At 35.4% G+C, this 24,169-nt stretch overlaps 1 protein-coding gene across 1 annotated transcript in view; it reads right to left on the bottom strand.

Moving 5' to 3' along the window:
* Positions 1 to 13,829: 13,829 nt before the first annotated feature.
* Positions 13,830 to 24,169, bottom strand: part of LOC145694719 (uncharacterized) — an 85,158-nt gene continuing 74,818 nt past the window's right edge. The window contains exon 6 of the mRNA XM_081771264.1: positions 13,830 to 14,362. Within this exon, the coding sequence (XP_081627390.1) occupies positions 14,116 to 14,362 (247 nt within the window). The 3' untranslated portion in view covers positions 13,830 to 14,115. The remainder of the gene's footprint in view (positions 14,363 to 24,169) is intronic.

Raw genomic sequence — 24,169 nt, 5'->3', positions numbered from 1 at the left:
ATGAAACTCTAGAGTAATACAAAAAATATTTATAGAATCCTTATGTTTTATTTTTGCTTTCGAGCTACGACGAGGAAAGAAAAACGTATTGTGATCATGAAACAAACTCAACCTGAGATTTCAACGGATTTACACGTTTCATGGCCCAAAGATACCGAGAAAGTGATTTTTCGACATCTGTCCTTCCATTCGTCTTTATGTACACTAGCCTAACGGCCATGCCGGTCAACGTACCTCAACCAGCGGAACTTTTCCAAGTTTCCTTCCTACCCCTTAAAATAAGGGCATAGTTCACTGAAGAGTGAAAATAAGAAGTTTGACATTATTTCAAAAATGTTCCTACTGATTTTGTTTATCTTATATATAAAAGAGAACGTACAAATCCTTTGTTCCCTCATCACGCTAATACGGCTGAACCAATTTCTTTCATTTTTGGGGGGTTATTAGGATTTGGACCCTAGATGTTTTTTATCATATCACTTTAATTTTTAATTACCAGTGTCTTGAGATAATTGACCATTCAAGTGTCCATAACGTACAAATCCTTTGTTAGTTCATCATAGGTAAAAATAAACGTATTTATATGCAACCCGCATGACCGTGTCACTCGGCGGGTTAACATAAATGACAGGCGATATAATGTTAACATTAGTGCAATCTACTATGGTTTTTATCATATCACTTGAAAGCGAAAAAGTAAAAATTATCTAAGTAACAAAGTTTATTGCGTTCCGGGGTGACCGCAGCGAAGCGGGGCGGGTTAACATAAATGACAGGCGATATAATGTTAACATTTACTGCAATCTTCTATGGTTTTTATCATATCACTTGAAAGCGAAAAAGTAAAAATTATCTAAGTAACAAAGTTTATTGCGTTCCGGGGTGACCGCAGCGAAGCGGGGTGAACGCTGCTAGTGTTTCATAAATCAATTTCTCAGTAACAATGCCATTCTCTGATATGTCATTTGTCCAGGAAGAAACGAGAAGGTGTAGTTTGGGGTGAATTTTTTCGGAGGATTTCCTCAAAAACGAAAAATGAAATGGTTCACTTTAACATCCCTCGATTATGCCCTTTAGGCTAAGGGAGACGATGATAAAAGCAAGTGAATGATAATGGAAGAATTGGTGGAATGAGAAAGTGTAAGGGAACGGTAGTACCCACGAACACAATGTTGCTCACCACAAGCTTACTTCTTCTTAAAAACGACTCAAGCGATTCTTTTCATAAATAAATATTTCATTAATAACTTGACAGTATAACAACTTATTTATTCTAAAAACATAATATTTTTTCATTGTACAAGCTAAGCTTTACTTTTTATAGACTTAAACTTGATTTAAACTTCTAAAAAAATGTAATATTATAACGTCTAACAGTTTGGCCTCAATCCATTTGGCTTGATTAAAAAACACTATCGTGATAATGTATGATAAAGCCAAGTGGATAGTTGGTGAAACTGGTACACATAAATAATTTTACAATAAACGTACTATTTTAGTGCTAGTACAAAGTCTTTTCGTCCAAAGGGTTACGCCCTTTATGTACAAAATAGTGTAAGAGAAACATATGACAATGGGCATAGGCTGTTGGTCTATGAGTAGTAACCTTATTATTATTCATATTAAAACAAACAAAAAATAGAAAAATATGAAAAAGGAAACCATGGTTATATTTATATACAGACCAGAGATTATAGATAGCTGGTCGGCAAAATGAAACTTTTTTTCGCTCCCACGAACGAAAATTGATAATTCCTATAGGTTTCGAGGTCCTGAGTTCGAATCCGTAACCCGTTTTTCTCCAGGACGTACCAGTTTTCAGGGTGGAAGGAGGTGTTTCAATATCCGCCCAAAGATGCTACTCTACACCCATAATAATTTGCACGTTATAATTTAAATATCAATATAAATTATTCAGATAAAATTGCATAAAAAGTTAAAGTTTAACACTTACCTGTCACTTGGTTTTCCTACTCCTCTTGTAAATACTACAGTGTGTCTCGCGTGTCAAATTCCAACAAAAGTCTGCCAACATATTCACACTCCATTTACTACTGTAGCGCCTCTCCATGGTAGCTATTTGCTGGTGAAACCTTTCCCCGTGTTCGTCAGAGACCTCCCCCAAGCTGTACATTCCAGAGAAGAAGTCCAGATAGCAATACAGGAAGTGTAACTTTAGGGACATATTACATCCCATGTTACGAAATGAAGTAATTAACCTGCCCACAATGTCTTTGTAATCAGGTGACTTATGATTCCCTAGAAAGTTACCTCACACTTCTCAAAAGGCCTCTCAAGCCTCACTTTCCACTTCATTAAGCTTAGGAGAAAATGTAGTATCCTTAAAAATGTCTCTGATTTGATGTCCCGTAAAAACACCTTCTTTCACCATGACCTCGCTTCGCCATGACCTCGCTGAGTCTTGGGAATAATTTTCTGAGATGATTAAATGCTTCACCATCCCGGTTCAGGGTCTTCACGAAGACCTTTATGAGCCCTAATTTGATATGAAGGGGTGGTAAGAATATTTTCTCCGGATCCACAAGACATTCATTAGCCACGGTCATGTCCCCTGAGACCAGTTGCTTCCTTGGCGGCTATTTTGTGATGGTGTACTGATCTTTGGCTCGACTATCCCAATGACACAGTAAGCAGCAGTGCTTTGTGTAACCTCCTTGTAAACCGGTGAGGATGGCAATAACCTTAAGGTCAGCGCATACAGATCACTGGAACTGTTCGTACTTTATTTTCTGCAGTAGGTTTCGTATGTTCTCGTATGTTTCTTTCATATGTACAGCATGAGCAATAGGTATGGCTGGCCTTTCATTGCCATTGTGTAGTAACACTGCCTTGAGACTTATCCTAGAGGAATCTACGAATAGCCTCTAATATTCAGTGTTGTAGTTCAACTTCAGTTGTCCCATAAGCGATGGAATGTCACTGCAATACACCAAATCACCATTCTTTGTGAAATTAGGAACTAGGCTCACCTCTCTTTTCTTATACATCGATATATTCATATCTTGGTTTAGTAGATTCCATTGTTGAAGTCGTGATGCAAGCAACAGGGCCTTAGACTTGGGAAGGTTTAAATCTCTGATCAGATCATTCAGCTCTTCCTGACTTATCACATGTGGTTCATTAGTGTCAGGCACTGGAGCGTAATTGGGATTTGACTGTGTACTCGAAGATTGTGCAACATCCTCACAAGCAGCAGGTTCTTCATCGGAGGAAACACTGCACAGGGTGTATGAGTCTGGTGGCACGGGTACAGGCAGACAAACATCATGTTTCACAGGTCTCCTCGCGGAATCCAAGTTAGGATACTGTATTTTATGCTTCATGTTTTTGAGAAACCTTTTATTTTAGTCAGGCAGAAGTAATAGTCTGAAACATGATCACGGGGCTCGCGCCAAACCATTGGTACGGCGAACGGCATCGATTTATCTGTACCTTTAAACCATCCTGTGACAGTACGCGCACACAAGTTACAACTTTGTTTCCGAGCCCAAACGCGATCCTGGTCGCCGATTTTACACCGGAAGTACAGATGGTCAGCTGTCTTAAGGAACAGAGACAATGGCTTACGTTGTCCCTTGAAAATCACTTCCCCACATATGTAGCAGAATGAATCTGTCGAATTGTTTCAAGTTCTCGGCATGTTAGTTTAATACAAACGTCATTATTCCACGCAGAAATATTTTTCACCTACGGTATACACAGACACGCGTAACACCACCTTCTAACACCAAGATCAAGTCGAAACTGAAATATTTGTTTCACGCACAAAAGTGGTGTATGTCTTGGCGCTTTTTCAACAATCTGTCTGTCGCCTAGACAAAAGGGAGCCGACGAATGATCGCAAGTTGATTACGAAATCTTTCTCCGTCAATAAGGCCTAGGTTTTAGTGTACGCAGTGTGGGACGACAATAAATCTTTGCAACCCAAGGGGAGGGGGTACGTTTCCGGGGGGTCGTGAGCTAGAAAAAAGAATGTTCCTGGGATATAGCCTAGTAACAGTTGTTGGTTTAAGATACAAATTCAGAATTATGCACTCCAAACACGGAAAACACATATTAAATACGAAAAATACGATTTTTCTGTCAATTATGGAAACAGCACCCCGCCAAAAAATCCTTACGTGCTAGAACTTTCTCAATGAGATATTCGTAATCAGCGTCTTGAAATCTATCCGGTACACAATTTTACACGCGTGGGAGGATTTTCATGCCGACCAGTGTAATCAGAAGGTTGGGTAGGGATAGTAGACGATAGATAATAATTCAGAAAATGCATTGAAAACATAGCCTTGAAGCTATGACAATTGGACAGTTATAGTAGAAGAGACAAGTTTATTAACAGTAAGTGATTAACGAAGGACACTATATCGTTAATACTATAATCATAAAATGAGGGGATCATGTGTTGTTACGCTTGCATATATTTCTTGTCTCTCCTCGTTTTTATGCTTACGTTCCATTTAGCGACTGTTAATCTCAATAAGTTCACTTCTTTAGTTAAGCACCATGCCCTGAGTGATTTTATACATCAAGAAGAAATCGATGTTTTGTTCGCTCAAGAAGTCGCAGTCACGGAATTCCATTACCTACCCAATCATTCTCATGTTACCAGTGTTAGTGAAACAGCTTCAGGAACCGCCCTTATTTTAGCAGCGATCTCAATTTTTGGCACCCTTACATCTCAGTGAACGTATTACCACCGAAGATTTACAACATATTCGTTTGTGCAGTGTATATGCTAAATCTGGATCTTCGTATAAACGAGAACGAAATAATTTCTTTGCTACTGAACTTCCCCCGGCTTTGTATAATGGTCGCTCTCTATGCATTCTCACCGGGGATTATAATTGCAGCCTTTCTCCCCTCGATGCTTATCCTCATTCCACTGATTCGTCTGCTCTGCGTCAACTAATAACAACTTATGACTTAGTGGATGTGTGGCGCCATTCTCATCCTAATGAACCAGGACATACATTCTTCACGTCTGGATCGTCTTCGACAGGACGATCGATTGGACAGATTCTATATCAGTAAATCTCTTCTTCAAGGGGTTCGAGATGTACAAATTACACCCATCTCCTTTAGTGACCACCTGGAAGTTACAATGACCATCGATCTACCCGTCTCAAAATTTTTGAAACGAAGTGGTTTGTGGTATTTTAATACCTCCATTCTACAGAAGCCTGACCACATCCATCTTATTCACGAAGAATGGGCAGCCCTTTTACACCGTCATCAATATTACAAAGGATCCCTTATGAATTTCTGGGAAAAGCGAGTCAAACCGAAGTTTCGAGTGGTTACCCAACAGTATTGTCCGGATCGGAATGCTTCATATCGTACTCAGTATCAATATTACACCAATCTCTTAAGAGACTACATGAAAGAACCACTTCAAGGTAGCAATTTTCGACCTCAAATTCAAGAAATCAAAGCCCACTAATTAGCCATGCACAAAAGCCGCATCCAAGGTTTCACGACTCGCAGTAAAATATATCAATATGACGACTTAGAAACTCCCGGAATTGTACAAATCAGCAAAGAACTCATGCGCGGAAAGCAGAAATTTATATCTCAGCTTAAAGATGCCACAGGTCTCGTGTATGTAGATGATGAAGTAATACATTGTGTCACAAATCATTATAAACAGCTGTATGCCAAGCCTACTTCCTTCTGTGACAGTCCTGAAATTCTCAACTATCTTCCTACAGTCTTACAGAAACAGGATCAAGAATATATATCTAGTCCGTTTACAGTAGAAGAGGTTAAATCAGCCATTGCTTCCGGCCGTCGAGGAAAATATACGGGGATTGATTCCCTACCTCTAGAATTCTATATAACCTTTATCGATTTATTAGCACCCTTTCTTACAAACCTTTTCAATGAACATAGGCAGACTCTTGTTCTAGGTGAATCTCTCCGCACAGGTGTTACAGTTTTAGTACCTAAACATTCTCGCACTTCCAGTGTTAATGATTTAAGACCTATTTCCCTTCTGAGTACGGATTTAAAAATTTTAACACGCTGTCTTACTGCACGAATAAAAGTGTTTAGTGACAAACTGCCAAGTTCACATCATTATGGAATAGGCCAAAAGAACCCGATCTATAAGGCTTTATCAAATCTTAGAGATTTCATTTCCTACCACGAATCCACTGCTCCTTCACCCGTTGTTGTTTTAGCCACGGATTATTCTCGAGCTTTTGATAGGATTAACCATGAATACTTATTCAAACTCCTTGAGAAATATGGCTTTGGGTCCTCCTTTATTTCTCTTGTACGAGGAATTTATACGCATAGATTGACAAAAATCAAAGTTAATGGTGGCTTAAGTAACTCATAAACATTAACAATGGTATTTTGCAAAGCGACTTAATGTCAAGTTTATTATTCAGTTTGTCCCTTGCACCACTTATGTACGCGACTGAACGTTTACTCCCTGGTGTCCCTCTCTACAATACCAAACTAACTGTACAAAGTTATATTGATGATTCCCACTATTGTTTACAAATCCGGCCGACATGAATTGCCTACAACGTTTATTAACGTTGTATCAACAGGCTTCTGGAACACAACTCAATCACAGAAAAAATATGATGTATTCATCCAGAATACAATGTTTAATATAGCAACTACTATGATACGGTTCAATGTGTCAAAATACTTGGTGTATGGTGGTACAATAATATCAACCAAACCGTAGAACAGTCATATCATCTTGCAGCATATAAAATCCGAAGTCTTCTTCTTACTCATAGACAGCGCAACATGAACATTTTTAGTAGAAACTTATTTCTCAAAACGTCTGTTTTTAGTATTTTCAGGCACATTGCACAGATTTTACCAATGCTAGTTAAAATGTCCAATGACTAGTTAAACTAGTTAAACCAGTTAAATGACTAGTTAAACCAGTTAACCAGTCAAGCTTTGTTTTTCTTATGGCATTCCAAAATCTTACGCGTGGCTAAGAATCAACTCTACCTCCCCTCATGTGAAGGAGGCATAGGTTTTTGCACATAGAAGCACAGGCACGTGCCCTTCTTATGCACAGAAGTTGTAAGCTGGTCTGTGAACACGAGACTTCGATTACGGCTGCTATTATTAATGTCTGCTTCCACTGTTTAGACCTTCAGGCGCCAGTACACGTGTTTCCTTGGAGCTACAAATTTCCTCATTTACGTGATGTCATACTTGATATGATATACGCCTTGCTAGCAAAAGATCCCATTGAAACTGGTTCGGTCAACTACCTTTACTGGCGCTATGTTCGCTTGTGGGTTTCTAGTATACCTAATGTTGTCTTAAAGCACCCACACAAAAATTGGAATGCTATATGGAAAAACATCAACCCTTCCTTTCTCACCCACAACCAACGTACAACCTGGTATTTCATAGTCAATAATGTATACGAAACATTGGAAAAACTTCACAATATAGGTATTGTAAATAGTAACTGCAACAATCTCGATACACTAGGCCATAAGTTTCATGCCTGTTCCAATGTACCAATCACCTGGACGTATTTTTGTATTTTAATTAGTAAAATTTGTCGTCTTTCATCTCATAGCTTTACTGTAAAAGAACTTATCTTGTGGCCTGATTTTAATTATTTTCCGACATTTAAAAACAATGCTATTATCTGGATCACTATATAGACAATTATGTTTCTTGTGCATACTAATAGGCCGTATCATATAGACTTATACAACCAATATTTGAAATATCAAGCCAGCCTTCTCTCTCCTGCACGAAAAAGAAAATTTTTTGCTAACTATTGAATTGTTCTTACAGAGTCTTTGTCCACGCATGTAATATTAAAAAAAATAAAACAAAGATGAAAACTCTGTAATATACCTTTGTCACATCAGCTCATGATAATGTAGGTATAATTCCTGGTAAAACTACTAATGATAATGTAACTTGCCTGCCCCGTGCAGACATATATATATATATATATATATATATATATATATATATATATATATATATATATATATATATATATATATATACATTGTCTTTGTCCATTATGTCATGAATTTTTTGTTTTCTTTCCTTTTTTCTCCTTTTTGTTTTGTTTAATTTTACCATATTTTTAAAAAATATATTGATTATCTTTTTTTTTAATTCTTAATATGTTCATGTATTTAGTTTGTTACTTCTCAATAAAGAAGCTTTATTGAAAAAAAGAGTAGTGGCTTAAGCGTTAGTTTCGTAATCTTGGGGATGCGAGTTCGATTCCGGGTGTGGCAATTCAGTAAATTTTTACAATCTAAAAACTTATACTTCTGATGTATAGTAACATGATAAATATTCAATTTACCTGGGTCTAAGAATTTGAGACAACTTCCTTTACAGGTGAGACGCCAATAACACAAAATTACGTCATCTGTATTAACCTTCGTAACTATCTGGCAAGTAACGTGTTTGGACAAGAATTGATGAACACATAAGTGCTAAACACGTCCTTACTGCTGTAGTATGGGCCAAAAATGAGTTGCAAGGAATTGTTCGTAGCTGTGCACATATTGCTAATAGTTATCGAACTTACAACGCTGGTCACGAGAATGATTCTATTTAAGATGTCACCCCACCTTTCTACTTAGAAGAAGGGCGAAATAGAATGCATTACTGTTATCAGCTAACAAGTCTTTATATTCCATTTCTTGTCATAAAATCATAATTCTATCTGTAAATCCGTAAACGTAATAATATTATTGCGTTCATGTGTAAACCTAAGAAACATCTGACTTATTCCATATCTTTTCTGTTCCCATGAATACATTCGACTATTTTACTTTTTCTTTCCTTCTGTGGTAATAATAATAATAATAATAATAATAATAATAATAATAATAATAATAATAATAATAATAATAAAAGAATGACATAATTACAACACCAATGACATAATTACATAAACAATATCTTTACATTCAGAAAAATTAATAATTGCTACGACGACATTTGAACCGAGGTAGCTGCAATGGGAGTTTCCTTTCACAATTTCTTTTAAACAAGTCTCCCCAACCGAAGTTCGCCACTGGCACCTGATGTCCTTTCGACGTATTCCAAACACTACAGGAACACGAACAAAGAAATACTGAGGACAGTTAAAATTCCGACCTTGCTCTTCAGAGGAATTCGAACCCCTAGTGGATTGCACTTCATGATCATGTGGCCTCAATTTGCCACAAACTCCTCATATGAATATTAGAAAATAAACTAGTAGTTAAGGAACATAAACATAGAACTGTCTATTTCTACACGTGTTGCTACAATTTAAAGAATGTGAAAATAATTTCTGTCGTCTTTTCTTGTTTGGAAATTAGAAGTTATATTAAAGACAAAATGTAATGTAAATCGAGACCATCCCTGCAACTGAAGACCAGCGCCGTAACTTAGATTCATTTCTGAGGGAAGTTTGGCGTGGGAGACCCGGGTTCAATTCCTGGTAGGAGCTCATGTGGTTCGGATTCCACGTTAATCAGTAGGTCCACATATCATATAGCCTCGCTGCTGAACGGGACGTTAAACTCAAAATCAACTCCACTCTTTTCTGGGAGGGCAAGCATTAATAAGCTTATTTGGGCCCCTAGAAAAATTGATTTCTAATTATTGGGCCCCCTCTCTCCAACTTTCTCTTAATCTTTATGGGCCCAATGGAACTTGTGGGCCCTCCCGCACGGCAAGGTCTGGGGCTCCGTTAGTTACTCCCTGGGCCCATTCCATACATGGCAAAATTATTAAGGGGACAATATTGATAAATCTCAAAGCCATACGAATAAATATTACTCAAATGGTTCCACGACACATTTTTGTTCTACTTACCTTTTGTTGCTGTATATTTATGTAATATAGCGACCCTATTTGATGCTTCATTTCTAATTCCGTGTTCGTATCGTATATGGAGTAAGAAAATTTTGTCTAAAATGGGTCTCTTTGAACGACAGGGATGTTCTCTGGGGGGTGTTTGCCCCCCTCCGCGCCAAAAGTTACAGCGCAGCCGATGACGTAGGCTCAACTTGAAGAACATTTCGTGATACTTTCTTCATTGAGCAACGTGTGTATAACTTATTTTTTAATTAAACAAGCAAATCTAGAGTAAGTCATTAAGACACTCACACAAGTTGCTTATATTTTCTTATTTATATTTTGTTTATATTTGTTTGTTTTCGTTATATTTGAGTATCTTGTTTATGTTTTTCCATGAAACGATTTTAACTAGGTATTAGTTTGGGTGGAAATTTAAATGGCGCGGTTGGTGAGTAGTTAGCGCATTGAACTTCTATTTGGTTCGAGTCCCGGCCAGGCTGAAGCTTTTTCAAGTTTTCTTGTTTCGATTTCAATCTCAATGCATACTCAGTGTGATAAACAAAATCTTCTCTTCTCTAGACAGAAGAAGATGTTGGAATGAGAAGAATTGAAGGTCTCTCAATAAAGGCAATCATTTACAAAGTTATTTCCAGCAGTTGTTCTAGATTTGATATTTTCAGCTACTTTCAAGAATTTTCTGATTCATATCTTATCAGTGTTTTTATTTCTTTGATCATAGAGTATATAATGAAAAAATACAATACATACACAGCAATAGTGAGATTAACATATGATGTTCATTGGACAACACACTCTGAACCAGAGAGATTGATCTCAGAATGGAGAAATGTTTGGTATGTCATCTACTGACACTTTTACTTCCATGCAGACTTGACTAGTCCTACCAACTGCTGTCAGTGCCGAGAAAAGTTACGTGTAAGTTGGGTTGCATCTGTCTAGGCGTTCTCACAATCACAAATGACCTGGAATTAGAGCGCTTAGGGGGGGGGGATTACTTTTGTGGCTGGGTGTAAAAATATACAGAATCCTCTTCCTTACTACAAAAATCAGTACGGAGCATACGTTATCCGTATGCTACATAGGACTGCCCTTAAATGTTACATCACGCCGTTGTAGGATGTCTGATATCAGTCTTCCTTATATTACATACATATATGTATGTTATTTTTTTCAGTATATGTGTTATATACGTCCATTTGCATGTGAGATTCTGACCGTCTATATTGTTTTATACGGAAAGTACGCACGGATGGGACACTTATACAGAAATCATTATAAAACATGTTTTTTTCAGTTATACGTTTGCTGTACGTTAAGTCCAAAAACTACAAGATTTACAAATATAACATACGATTTTAAATACGCTACATACATTTTTTTCTTAGTGTAATTGCAGCACGAAGGGTTTAGTTTAAGGAATTGGAGCAAGAAAGTTTGGTGTGATGGTCCACATATTTTATTTACTTTCGAACAACGAAAGACAAAAAGAAAATCGAATTCGAGATTTCAACGGTTTTACATGTTTCATAGTCCATAAATACCGGAAAAAGTTACTTTTCGACATTTGTCCGTCTGTTTGTCCTGAAGTGTATACATTCGCCTAGAGCTTATACCCTTCAACCTATCGAGACCAAATTTTAACCTTAAGGTTTCTATGTGTTTCTGCAGAGAGATGTTTGCCAATTGTTTTCTCACCCCTGAAAATAACGGTAGTTTACCAAGAGTCAAAAATCAAAATTTACGTTTTTCTCAAAACCAGCTTTAACGATTTTGTTCAAATTTCATAAATCCATTTTTCAATAATAACTCCATTGAGTTGTGTGAGTCATTTCTCTGGAGAAATCGGAAAAGGGTAGTTTACTCTTGGGGTGAGTTATATATATATATATATATATATATATATATATATATATATATATATATATATATATATATTTCGGACAATTTTCTCAAAAATTAGTCACGCGATTTTATTCATATTTCATAAATAAATACTTCATTAATACTCTGATAATGTGACATAGTTAATTTCTCCTGAGAAATTGTACTAGTAGTAGTTTATTCTTGGTGGTGAGTTCTTTCGGGCGATTTTTTTTTTTCAAAAAGAATTCAGACGATATTGATCATATTTCATAAATAAACATATCATTAATAACCTGACATTATGGCATTATTATTTAGGTGTGAAAAATGTACGGATTGCAGTTTATTCTTTTGGCTGTTTTTTTTTTTCGGACAACTCACTGGATTTTATTCATATTTCATAAACAACTAATTCCTATAATATTAATAACTCTATAAAATTGCGTTAATCACTCCTTATGAATTAATTAAGAAAAAGTTTACTTTTGCTATAAGTTTATTTTCAGACTGCTTTCTCAACAACGACTCAGACGATTTTGTTCACAATTCATAAATATTTCAATTATATTCCTACATTGTTGCATAATTAACTTCCATGAGAATGTCCGCAAGACGTAAGTTAGTTTTGTGGTAATATAAAGATAGAATGACGAAGCTCATCATTCCAGTATAAAATGTAAAAACCGATAATAATATCGTTCCAGTAGAAAACCTGATTACGTTAAAGTGTCAATATAAACTGTAGAAACGGATAGTGTTATTGTTCTAGAACAATATAAAGGAATAGATTTTATTGATTTTATTGTTCTGGTACAATATAAAAATTGAAGGTGCTGTTGTTCGACAACACACAAAGAAGCTGGTGGAGAGGAACGGATGGAATTAGCTCTCTAATACAAAATTAAAAGAAGCTGAAGTTATTAACGTTCTAGTATAAAGTGAAAGAGCTAAACAAGACCAACGTTTTGATTAAACTATAAGAGCTTATGAAAATATATTTGTTTTGTTTCCTTGTTTTCTAATGATAATGTATCATTCCAGTATGAAATAAAGGAACCTATGATGTATCACTCCAATGCAAAATGAAGTAATGATGGTTTTATTGTTCTAGTACAAAATGAATTGGTTAATTTTATCTTTCTAATACAAAATAAATGGGTTAATTTATCGTTCTAGTATAAAATGAAGAACCTCAATGTGTTACTATTCCAATAGAGTAGTAAATGATATTTTTATAATAACACATAGCAATGTAACTTATTATATCATTCAAGTACCAACGTTATTATTGCACCAATGCAAAATAACCTGTTGTTTCGTTCCAGAACAAAATGAAAATAATTGATATTGTTCTAAGATAAAAGGAATGTATTTTATGATGTCATCTAACAGGTTATGCACAGAGGTCCAACTATTAAGTGGCTGGACTGGTAAAAAGCAAGGGACGCACCTCTGTCCCGACATAATTGTTAATTTGGTTTGCTTTTCAAGAAAGTCTTCTAATAATAAAGAAAGTGAAAACATTGTATGTGCATCTATAGTTATTATAATACATGCAATTTTTAAATTTTAAATTATTACCGTAAAAAACGCGCAAGGTTTCAACCTTACGTATAGGTATTGTTGGTATTATCATAATGAAATGCGTGTGCTTTTAGACACAATATCAAGCCGTAGAATGTACTCAACAGGCTTTTGTCCAGTACAGATGATCAAAAATGTAACTCTGATAAAAGTTAATCCAGTAAGCTAGGAAAGCATAGCGACATTTTTTCCTTAAAAGTAAAATTTCAAGATTTTCAAAAGGTAATTGATTGAATTCCAGATCTGACGAGAAACTGAAACCGTGCCACTGGAAAAGTATATTCAGAATTATAACTTTGTTTACTTAATTGTTTTCCAATGCAAAATATTGCAAAAGTCAATGACGTATCCAACACTCGTAGCAGCGTTCAAGGTAAGAATAGAATCAGTTGTGGATTTAGTTGTGCTAGTATTGAAGCTAACATGTAAGTATGTGAAAATATGATTTAGGGATATCGTCGAGATAAGAGTTAGATATTGTGGAATACATAGGGCAATACGTGAACTTATCAATATAGAATGCCTTTGGAAAGAAATTGTAACTGTTTATATTCATAAAGTATTTTCTTGTGTTTTTACATTATTATAATTACACAATTCAGGCAGAAATTGATTAACTGCACTCTGAGAGACGTAGAAATTTGATGTTTCCAGTAATAAGCTTAAAAATTTTAGAGATATGACCAATGATTAAATCGATTTGCTCATAAATCAGTTAACAACAATATTATATACAAATTAATGAACATGTATTTGAAAATAACGTTACATAGTAAATTTGAACTCTTCTTCCATCTTTTTTTAGTGGGTTTAATTCCTGCGATTGTGTTTTGGTTTCCTCGTCGTAGCCTTCTGCCTGGAAGTAGAAGCGCCAAACCTCGAACCTAAGGACGATTTCATGTAACAAGCACAGCATGATGGAATCTGGAATTGATCAGGATAAGCACGACCATCACCATTAATTGCAACCATCTTCCTCGAGATGTATTTCTGTCTACATATTGCAACGTAGCCTTCTGGAAAAGTTTCCGAGAGTAAGCAAGGAGTATCTGGTTTTCTGCAACAAATCAAACAAATTATTAATACTTGTGGGTGAATAAAAGTAATGCAATATTAAAACAATAATAATGTACTCAAAGAATTAAAGACAACTACAGTTCAGCTAAATTAGACTCAATTATTGGAAGAAATTGAGTATAAAAGAAAGGGAAGTGTCAACAGAAGCGCCATTTCAGGCTTTGCTGGGTTGTGTCAGGGGTAGTGTTGTAAAATTTCCGGAAATTTTGAACCTGCTGGTAAAAAACCGTTTTTTCCGGTTTCTTTCCGAAAAAATTGGAAAAATTGGAAAAATAACAAAAATCACCTTTGTATTAGGTTTAGTTTTACTAGTAATGGGACCTTTTTTCTTGAACGCGTAAAAATGAAAGTTGAGAAATTTCAATATAGCAAATATTTTTTTAAAAGAAAAGAAGTATTCGAAAATAAAATTGTTGTAATTATTGAATCTTGAAAATTAATAGTTTGCACTGCGGGTGTGCCTTTTAGTCGTTTACACCTGGATATGCATTAATTACAGAACTTTTACAATTGCATACACATCTACCATCATGAAGCGTTTCTGTTTTGCAACAAATAAGGCTCATGAATGAAACTGAGTCTTTAATGTGCTCTTTGATCTGGTGAAAATTTATTAATTTTAACCAAATTATTTCTTAAAAGAAAGAGCAGTAGGCAAATTTCTCTATTACTCATGCACTTAGATATATAATTACTATCATTTAATATTCAAATACAGAATTTACTATAAACTTTATGTACAAAATTTTGTAAGTAAACAAATACCTGTTTTCTAGTGCGACAAATTATATATATATAAAAACTCGACTGTAATTTAAAAGCTCTTGAACCACCATACTGATCTCAATAAAAATTTTCAACATGGATGAATTTAGGGTCTGGGATGGATTTTAGCATTTCTCTTTAAAGGTGCAACTTGGAGGAAGGAAGTGCAAATATACGAGGGTAAGTCAAGAAAGACTTGGACTGATTTTTTTCCCGGCAGTTCTGTTAACGCTGGAGCTTCATAGTTTGGCATACAAGTAGGGGGGGTCTTGCTGTGCATATATATAAAATGTTGTTAAGAAATCATTGCATGTTTGGTAACCACGACTTTTTATTGCAGGTGATGTTCTGCGCCGCCTCTAGAAGTCGCCTGTAGAAGAAATGGAGTCATTACGAGATGAACAATTTGCAGCTATACGGTTCTGCTATCGCCTGGGGAAAAGTGCAACAGAAACTCTAGGAATGTTGAGAGCAGCCTACAAAGATGACGCTCTGCCACGAAGTACCGTGTTCTGGTGGTTCAAAGAGTTTAAAGAGGGCCGAATGACAATCACGAAAGCTGGTGGACCAGGTGTATCAGCGTCAGCTGTTACTGAGGTGAACATTAACACGGCAGCAGTCATTGTTAGAGAAGATCGCGGCATCAGTATCGACGATCTGGCAGCCGCACTACGCATATCTCATGGTAGTGCCTTCAAAATTTTGCATGACCACCTCCACATGAGCCGAGTGTGTGCGCGATGGATTCCGCGACTCCTGACACCAGAGCAGAAGGCCGTTCGAGTGGAGACTTGCAGGGAGCTGTTGCAAAGGTTTGAGGATGGTGGAGACGCCTACCGCACCGTGCGACTTTTTTCTATTCCCTGCCCTAAAATCCAGACTGCGTGGACGCCGCTTCTCCGATAATTCCGAGGTTCTCAAGGCATCGGAGGCGGGTTTGAAGGACCTCTCAAAGAATGGCCTGCGACACGTGTTTGAGGACTGGAAGACTCGAATGAAAAAGTGCATTCAAATGGGCGGGGACTACTTTGAAAAGGATCATGTGCCTGTTGCTGAGTAATAATAAATTGCCTAGAAAAAAAATCAGTCCAAGTCTTTCTTGACTAGCCCTCGTATATTGAAAATTACCGATCTTGGTGTCGAACCCATAGTTTTTGGGGTTGCTAAGATGAACAGTGACATTTCCTATGGAGCTTATATTCAAAATTCAGCCCTGCAACTTGGGGGAAGGGGAAGGGAGGTATATAAAAAAAAAGGAAAATTGCCTATATCAGTATCGAATCCATAGTTTTCGGGGATGCTGAGGTGAACAGTGATGCTTTCGATGCCATTTAAATCCAAATTTATTCCCGCAAATTAGGGAGAGGGGGAGGTAGCAAAATGATCGATATTAGTGTGAATCCATAGTTTTCAGGATCCCTGAGATGAACAGTGACATTTCCGATGACGTTTAAATCCAAATTCAACGCCAAAACTTTAGAGAGGAGAAAGGGGATATATATAAAAAACGATCGAAAACGACTGATACTAGTGTCGAATTCATAGTTTTCGGAGTCGCTGAGATGAGCAGTAACACTTCTAATGCGATTTAAATCCAAATTCAGCGCCGTGACCTGGAGATTGGGGAGAGGAGAGTTATATATACAAATGATCGAAAATGACCGATATTACTGTCGAATCCATAGTTTTTGGGGTTGCTTTGATGAACAGTAACACTTCCGATGCCATTTAAATCCAAATTCAGGCCCATAACTTGGGTAGGAAGAAATATATAAAAATAACTGAAAGTGGTCGATATTAGTGTCAAATCCATAGTTTTTAGGGTCGATGAAATGAACAGTAACACTTCCGATGCCGTTTAAATCCAAATTCATTCTCGTAATTTGGGGGCGCTGATAGGTGCCCGATATTAGTGTCAAATCCATGGTTTTAAGGGTTCTGAGATGAACATTAACACTTCCGAAGCTGTTTAAATACAGATTCAGCCCTATTAGCACTACTAAAGGGGGAGAGTGACATGTAAAAATAATTTAAAATGACTGATATTAGTGTCGAATTCATAGTTTTTGGGGTCCCTATGTTCATTGGTGACAGCTTTGGTACCCTTTATACCCAAAATGAAACGTATTCTGCCCGTGCGAAGAACGGATATTCTTCTAGTCTTTAATAATAACGGACGGAAGTTACACATGTTAAATTTATTAATATATTTGTCGCTGCTCAAATTTACGCACTTGTACGGCGCATGTGAATATATGTAAATAAGATCATCTCGCTTTTTGAGTTGTTCAAAAAATATACAAATAATAAACAGGCATTTTTATCAGAAATCAGAAAACTAAAAGAAAATTAAAAGCTGTTGCTTTAAATATTTCTCCTGCTAGCGAAATACATTATATACATTCTGCAGACACGTTACAGCAAATAAGATTAGCATTAGGCGAAGAAGTAGTTTTAAAATTATATTTTCCAGGTTTTGCCAATATTTCCGAACAAAAGATTTTTTCTAATGGGTTCAAAATTTCCGGAAATTTTACACAGCACAAGGAAGGTACGTATCTCCATAAAATATATATTTGATTTTAACACATTGGTTATAACTAAAATGATTCTGGCCCTGTTATTTTAACACTTCCCTGACATAAAACGGTAACTTTATAAGATTACTTAAGATAATTTAAATGAGCCTATATTAATTAATCTAACTAGGATTATATTTAGTATGTTTTGTAGCCATAACTCTATTCTATCACGGTGTTAACTTTAAAGAGTGGTGCAAATGTATTTGTTGCCACTAAATTTCCCTATTCTAATACAAGGAACATAACTATTCAATGATCTTAACTGTAAACTAGTAAATATAATTTTTTTTTTCATTTTAAAAGCATAACGTAGTAAAATATTCGAAAATTTCAATTTTTTCCCAATTTTTCCGTTTTTTTCCAAGCTCGAAAAAAAACCGGTAAAAAACTGTTTTTTATCCAAGATTTCCGTTTTTTTTTCAGGCCTTTACAACACTAGTCAGGAGGTACAAATTCTCCACCGATATAGTAGAGTTCACGTTTATTATTCGCATATTATTATACGTAATTACCAAATTATTAATGTAAACGTATACTTCAAATTCAAGGGAGCTTGATCTCAAATAACGCTACGAGTGTCAAATATAAAGATTAGTGGGGAGAAAACAGAATAAATATCTTTGATAGTTGAAAAGTATTATAAAGAAAATTATTCGTATTAATCATGAATGGGTAAAGAACTAAAGATTAAAATGGCGAAACAAGCCTTTAGGAACAAGACAAATGTTTCTTATAGAGCAACATTTCTTGAACTGTGGTTCATGGGCCATAAGTATTTCTCGACGTCTGCATTTGTAATCCTTCTAAACTGAGCATTAGTCCAATACAAACAGAAAAAAAAATCAAGTTAGTTTCATATTACATACCATAGCTAGTTAAGATCTTAAACAGTGTTTGGAAATTATATACATAAGCAGTCTTTCACATTCACTCCGAGAAACGTCACCCACAGATTTCGTGAACCCACATTGGTGGCAACTTCGTTCTTATACAAGTAACAATTCTAAAGTCACTAAATTACTTTATCAATGGAATATACCTTATTTCTGGCATCAAAATGTGCTTAGAAAGTTGCTAAATCCATACTTTAAAATCAATGTTTCTTTAATTTAATCAAGAAAAACTATAGATTATATTGTCTTTGTCGGATATTACAAAATTTAAAAGAAAAGTTATTATAGGAAACTTTAAAAGAAATTTCGCGGCCCAAAAAATTTATCGGGATTGTCCCCTTCCTTCTGAGAGATCATGCTGTCAGGACTGATATTTTTTTAAAAAAACATATTACCACTTTTGCTCTATAAAATAATTTTGATATCCTCCCATTATTTTTTAAAATATGTATTTTATTTTATTGATAATACAATAAAATTAAATGAATTTTAATTAGGCTTAATCCTACTTTAAAAAATTAAGTTTGATGGTATTTAACGAAAAAATTTTAAATGGTAAATTTATTTTGCAAGGGGACAAGGAAACTGTGGTTTGTAGAACATTCTAACTATTAAAAGTGATCCTCATTTGGAAAAGAGTTTGAGAAATGTTGTTATAAGTCATGAAAAAGAAAAGTATGAAAAGATGATTATTCAATACTTTCATATTCTGTGCTGTTCAGAGCAGAAACATAGACGTTACTAAACAGCAATGGAAAACAACTTGAAGAATTCTAAATGTCAGTGTGAATGAGAATTGAGAATAGCTAACTGGGTGAAAGGAGAAGCAAAAATGGAAATGTTAGCAAGAGTGTGATAGGAGGTAATTTAAAAACGGAAAAGAAACTGCTACTGAACGTATTTAAATAGAAAATGACTTACTAGTTATTTCATTTAAATAGCAATAATAACAATAAAGGAATACAGTATATTCTAAAAGAAAGACGAAAAGAATGAGATCACAATTATTGAGAAACAGTAATTCAAAGGATAATACTTCCTCAAAATGAACGGTTAATGGACACCTAAGTGCTTGCTTGAACTTATTCACGTTGTCTGTCAGTGATGGAAATGATCTCTAGAACAAACCTTACATTCTACAGTACTATTAGTTTTCACCAAAAAACTAGCTGTCCGAGGAGAAGACATATAAGAATCGACAGCCCACATTTATCTGAAAAATCTAATAAGAGTGATAAGTATAGATTCTCATGCATAGTCTTCGAGAAAATGGGAAAAATGACTATGAAAACCTTTTAAAAAATCGATGTTGTACGATAACCATGCTACTTACTAATATAAAACTGACATTAAAGTATGGTTGCATTAAGCTTTTTATTACATTAGTAGGACGATGTCACATATCCAAAAATTATAATATAACCTTAAAATTTAATTTCTATTTAATTACAATATTGCTTAAAGATAGATCACATTAAGCTCGACAATATAACTTGAGGGTAATTCTCATGAGTAGGTTACAGGAAAATTGAGTAAAATGAATTTTTATGTTGTTACAAAGCCAATAATATTTTATTTTGTTGCAATATTTGTTTAATTATTTATGTATTGCATGTGCATAAATATATACGGTTGATTAGCGGAATATTTCTTTTTCTAACGGTGATGTACATTTGTAACATTGACATCAATAATCCTAATATTGACGTACATATTCCTAACAGTGCACGTTTGTAAGAATATATAAAAAAAATTCAGTATAGATCTTCATCTGACAAATAACGACACAGTTCGACAATCGGTGTGGAATGAAAATAGTCATCGAAATTATATGTCAGATTAAAGTGAAAATATTTCTTACACAACTAAACAGCGACTTGTATTGTGTGAAATTTAGCAACTTATATGACTAGCACTATTTGTTACTCTAAAGAGAACCAAATAAATCACTGTTTTATATGTCTTTTATTCCTTAAAAATTCTCTTTCCTCCCAATGCTACAGTGCTTCGATGAACTTATCATACATCGTATTTACTTAAGAACCAAAGCTGTGAAAACCAACTGTTCTTAGTCCCTGACTGCACATATAAAGTTCAAGATTATGTAACATTTATTTTCATGGAAAAATAAATTCCAATTATAATCAAATTCTGGTACTGTAATAATTACATCTTTCTATTGGAAACATACATTTAATACAAATAAATTTAATTTTTTGACATTTGATAAAATTATTCACTTCTAGCTATTTTCCTTATTGTGTTGATAAAAATCATAAAACATACGTTAACTTCAAACAAACATTGAAGTTGTTTAGAATAACAACTTAGCTAGACAAATGTCTAACGCCTGTTTCCCTCTGTAAGAAGATACATTAGTATCAGAAGATTCGTAATAAAGATTTTGTTTTAATGAGATAAGCTAGGTAAACAAACAGAAACAAATCATGAGATAAAACCGGAAAATATGCTCCGTAAATGTTCGAAGAACTTAATTCCCAAACTTTTTTGGAAGTTATACGTAACATATTAGGACATATACCATAATTCAATTTAACAAACTGGAATTATACAAAGAAAACATCCTAAAAACGTTGTACTATGTATTATCATCGTGTGATTGTGTCATAATGAACAGCTTAATAAGACTATATTATAATATCAGTTTCACCTTAATTAGTTACACTACGACTCAAAAGTTTTCGAACACCCGTATTTTTTAAGCATTTACTGTTATCCTATTATTTTTGCCACGAGAACTTTAACGTCTTGCATCTGAGGTACTCCTGTCTATAGGATCAAATTTGATGACAGTTGAATCGAGGTCTGAGAGATACTACAGATACTATGTCAAATTATAATTCTCAAAATTCAAACCAGAAAAGACAATTTGATATAGATATTGCATAGTACAAACAAAAATGTTTAAGATAAGGCAAGATATTAGTTTTGTTTGGGAAGTGTAAACATAGAGAAACAATCCAGTAACAAAAATTTGAAAGAGAAAGTTTTTCATATTTTGCAGTTATCTATACCTTATAGACATGCTAGTTATAAAGGAGCTATAAACGCTATTCTTTGAAAGATGTTTACGACGGTCAATATATATCCTTCTCTGCTCAATTGTCGCTCGGTGGAAGTTTATATGCAGTGGAGTATTTAGGGCGTGGCTATCTGGCTCTGCACTCCCACCCAAATAATTTCATTATTATTTTTTCCCATTATCCGTACAACACAAATGTTTCTTATTGGTTCTCAAGTCCCCGCCCCGAAATCATATCCTAAATACGCCACTGCTTATATGTATGCTCGTCGTTACCGTAAAACGAGGCTACTTTGACAGGTTTCATACTATTTTAGATGTGTACAGGGGACACTGGCTGCAACCAACCAATGATAGGATCTACTATTCTCATCATAACAATAGGTATCTAGGTTATCACATGTACTATTGAACTTAACTTTCTGCAAGTAGGTTTTGGCAGGAAAAATTAAAGAATTACCTGTCAAAGTAGCCCCCGGGGTGGGGCTACTTTGACACTTCATCTATTTGCTGCGTAAGGTACAAGTTACTCAACATATGGGATTACTTTAATAATGGGATTAAGGAATTAATGTAAATCCAGTATAAAACACTGTTTTGGTCATGCCTAATATATGCTGTATGTTTTTTTTTAACCAGGAATCTTGATTTTTTTTACATCATTAAAACATCATTATACAAGTTTTTCTTAAAGCTTTATTTTAACATACCTTTACGTGTAACAACATAATGAAAACCTTAATTGTCAACATCACAATCGTAATAAGCATACTGCGATTTTTTTGATCCAATATTGCAAAATCCACACACCCATTTTTCGTACCTGACACATTGAATCCACTCCTTTACGCCGTTGTAGTTTTGAAAGTCACACATACAGATAGTACAGATGTTTTCGTCATACCCTTATATTTCCTTCGCCTTCTTTCCCTGGCGGGATTTCTTTTGGAGCTGTGATGCTTGTCGGTTTCCATTTCTTCTATCAGGGGTTCCTCGACGACCACCTGTCCGTCACCGAGGGCTCTCCGACGTCTCCCTCTTCCACCCTCATATCTGGTCCCAGTTTCCGGTTCTTCTTCCCAAGGGAGCAACTGCTTTCCAGGAGAAACCAAGATCTTTTTCCCCTCGCTTCCCTCCGCTCGTCCTCGCTCTGGTGCTTGGCCCCGCTCTGGAATCGCGAACAACCAGCAGAAGTCTTGATACATGTCTTCCTTGACTTGTGTGCTATCGAGCTCTTTGGGTAATTTTGAGAGGGAAGCTTCAACGTTTAAGGGAACCAGACCTGTAGCGCGGAATCCTGCCTTCGGGCCTAGGACAAATCTGCCAATGACCAAATGCGCCAATCGTGAAAATGGACAAATCTGCCAATTGACAAATCCGCCAATGGACAAATCTGCCAATTACCAAATGCGCCAAACGCGAAAATGACCAAATGCGCCAATTGTGAAAATGGACAAATCTGCCAATTACCAAATGCGCCAAACGCAAAAATGACCAAATGCGCCAATTGCGAAAATGGACACATCAGCCAATTGACAAATCTGCCAATTACCAAATCTGCCAACTACCATATCTGCCAATTACCAAATCTGCCAATTACCAAATGCGCCAAACGCGAAAATGACCAAATGCGCCAATCGTGAGAATGGACAAATCTGCCAATTGACAAATCCGCCAATTACCAAATCTGCCAATTACCAAATGCGCCAATTGTGAAAATGGACAAATCTGCCAATTGACAAATCCGCCAATTACCAAATCTGCCAATGGACAAATCTGCCAATGGATAAGTAACCGAACTATCATTTAACTTTAGATGTATTCTTCAATCATCATCCCACAGTATTACAAAGAAGAAGAGGAAGGAGAATTTATGAAAGAGCGGAAAAGGGTATTTTAATTTTAATGTGTGTTACTTTTATAAATCCGCAATTATGTTTCAAAATGAATGTTTACTGATGTTGGTTTTTGGAGTTTAGTATCCCATTGCTGTACTTAGGTTATGAGACGTGACGTAACACGTTTGAATTTTAATGCCCTCTCACTGGGAATCGAACCCGAAAAGATTAATGTTTGTTGTAATTATTGGATAGCCAACAAGCCTATTTGGTCTTTCACTTAAGTAGCTATTGCTTCAATTCTGTTCATCCGATTATCTTGGTTCATATGCCATTCACTTCAGAATAAACCAAGCTTGCAAATGGTACTATGCGCATGTGTACATGATGTATAAGAAGAAGAAAATTCAAGGTAAAATTGGGAATTTCCCGTCCAAAAGTCCTTTTGTTCAAATGTAGCACCCCCTGGTACGGCCCCAACTAAAGGCACCCAAATATAATATACCTTTTCAACTACTGTAGTTTATAAATAATATATGTGCCAAGTTTCATTGTAATACCTACAATAGTTGTGAGGGAAAAAATATTTCTCAGTTCTGCTAGACAATACCAAATTTCATATAGAAAGAAAGTGAGATAACTATAAAATCAAATTAGTCCGAACAG

Source organism: Thermobia domestica, chromosome 1 (genome assembly GCF_964235325.1).
Source record: "Thermobia domestica chromosome 1, izTheDome1.hap1.1, whole genome shotgun sequence".
Classification (NCBI taxonomy): domain Eukaryota; kingdom Metazoa; phylum Arthropoda; class Insecta; order Zygentoma; family Lepismatidae; genus Thermobia; species Thermobia domestica.
Note: the sequence above shows the minus strand (reverse complement) of the source record. Positions and strands in the feature narration are given on the sequence as shown.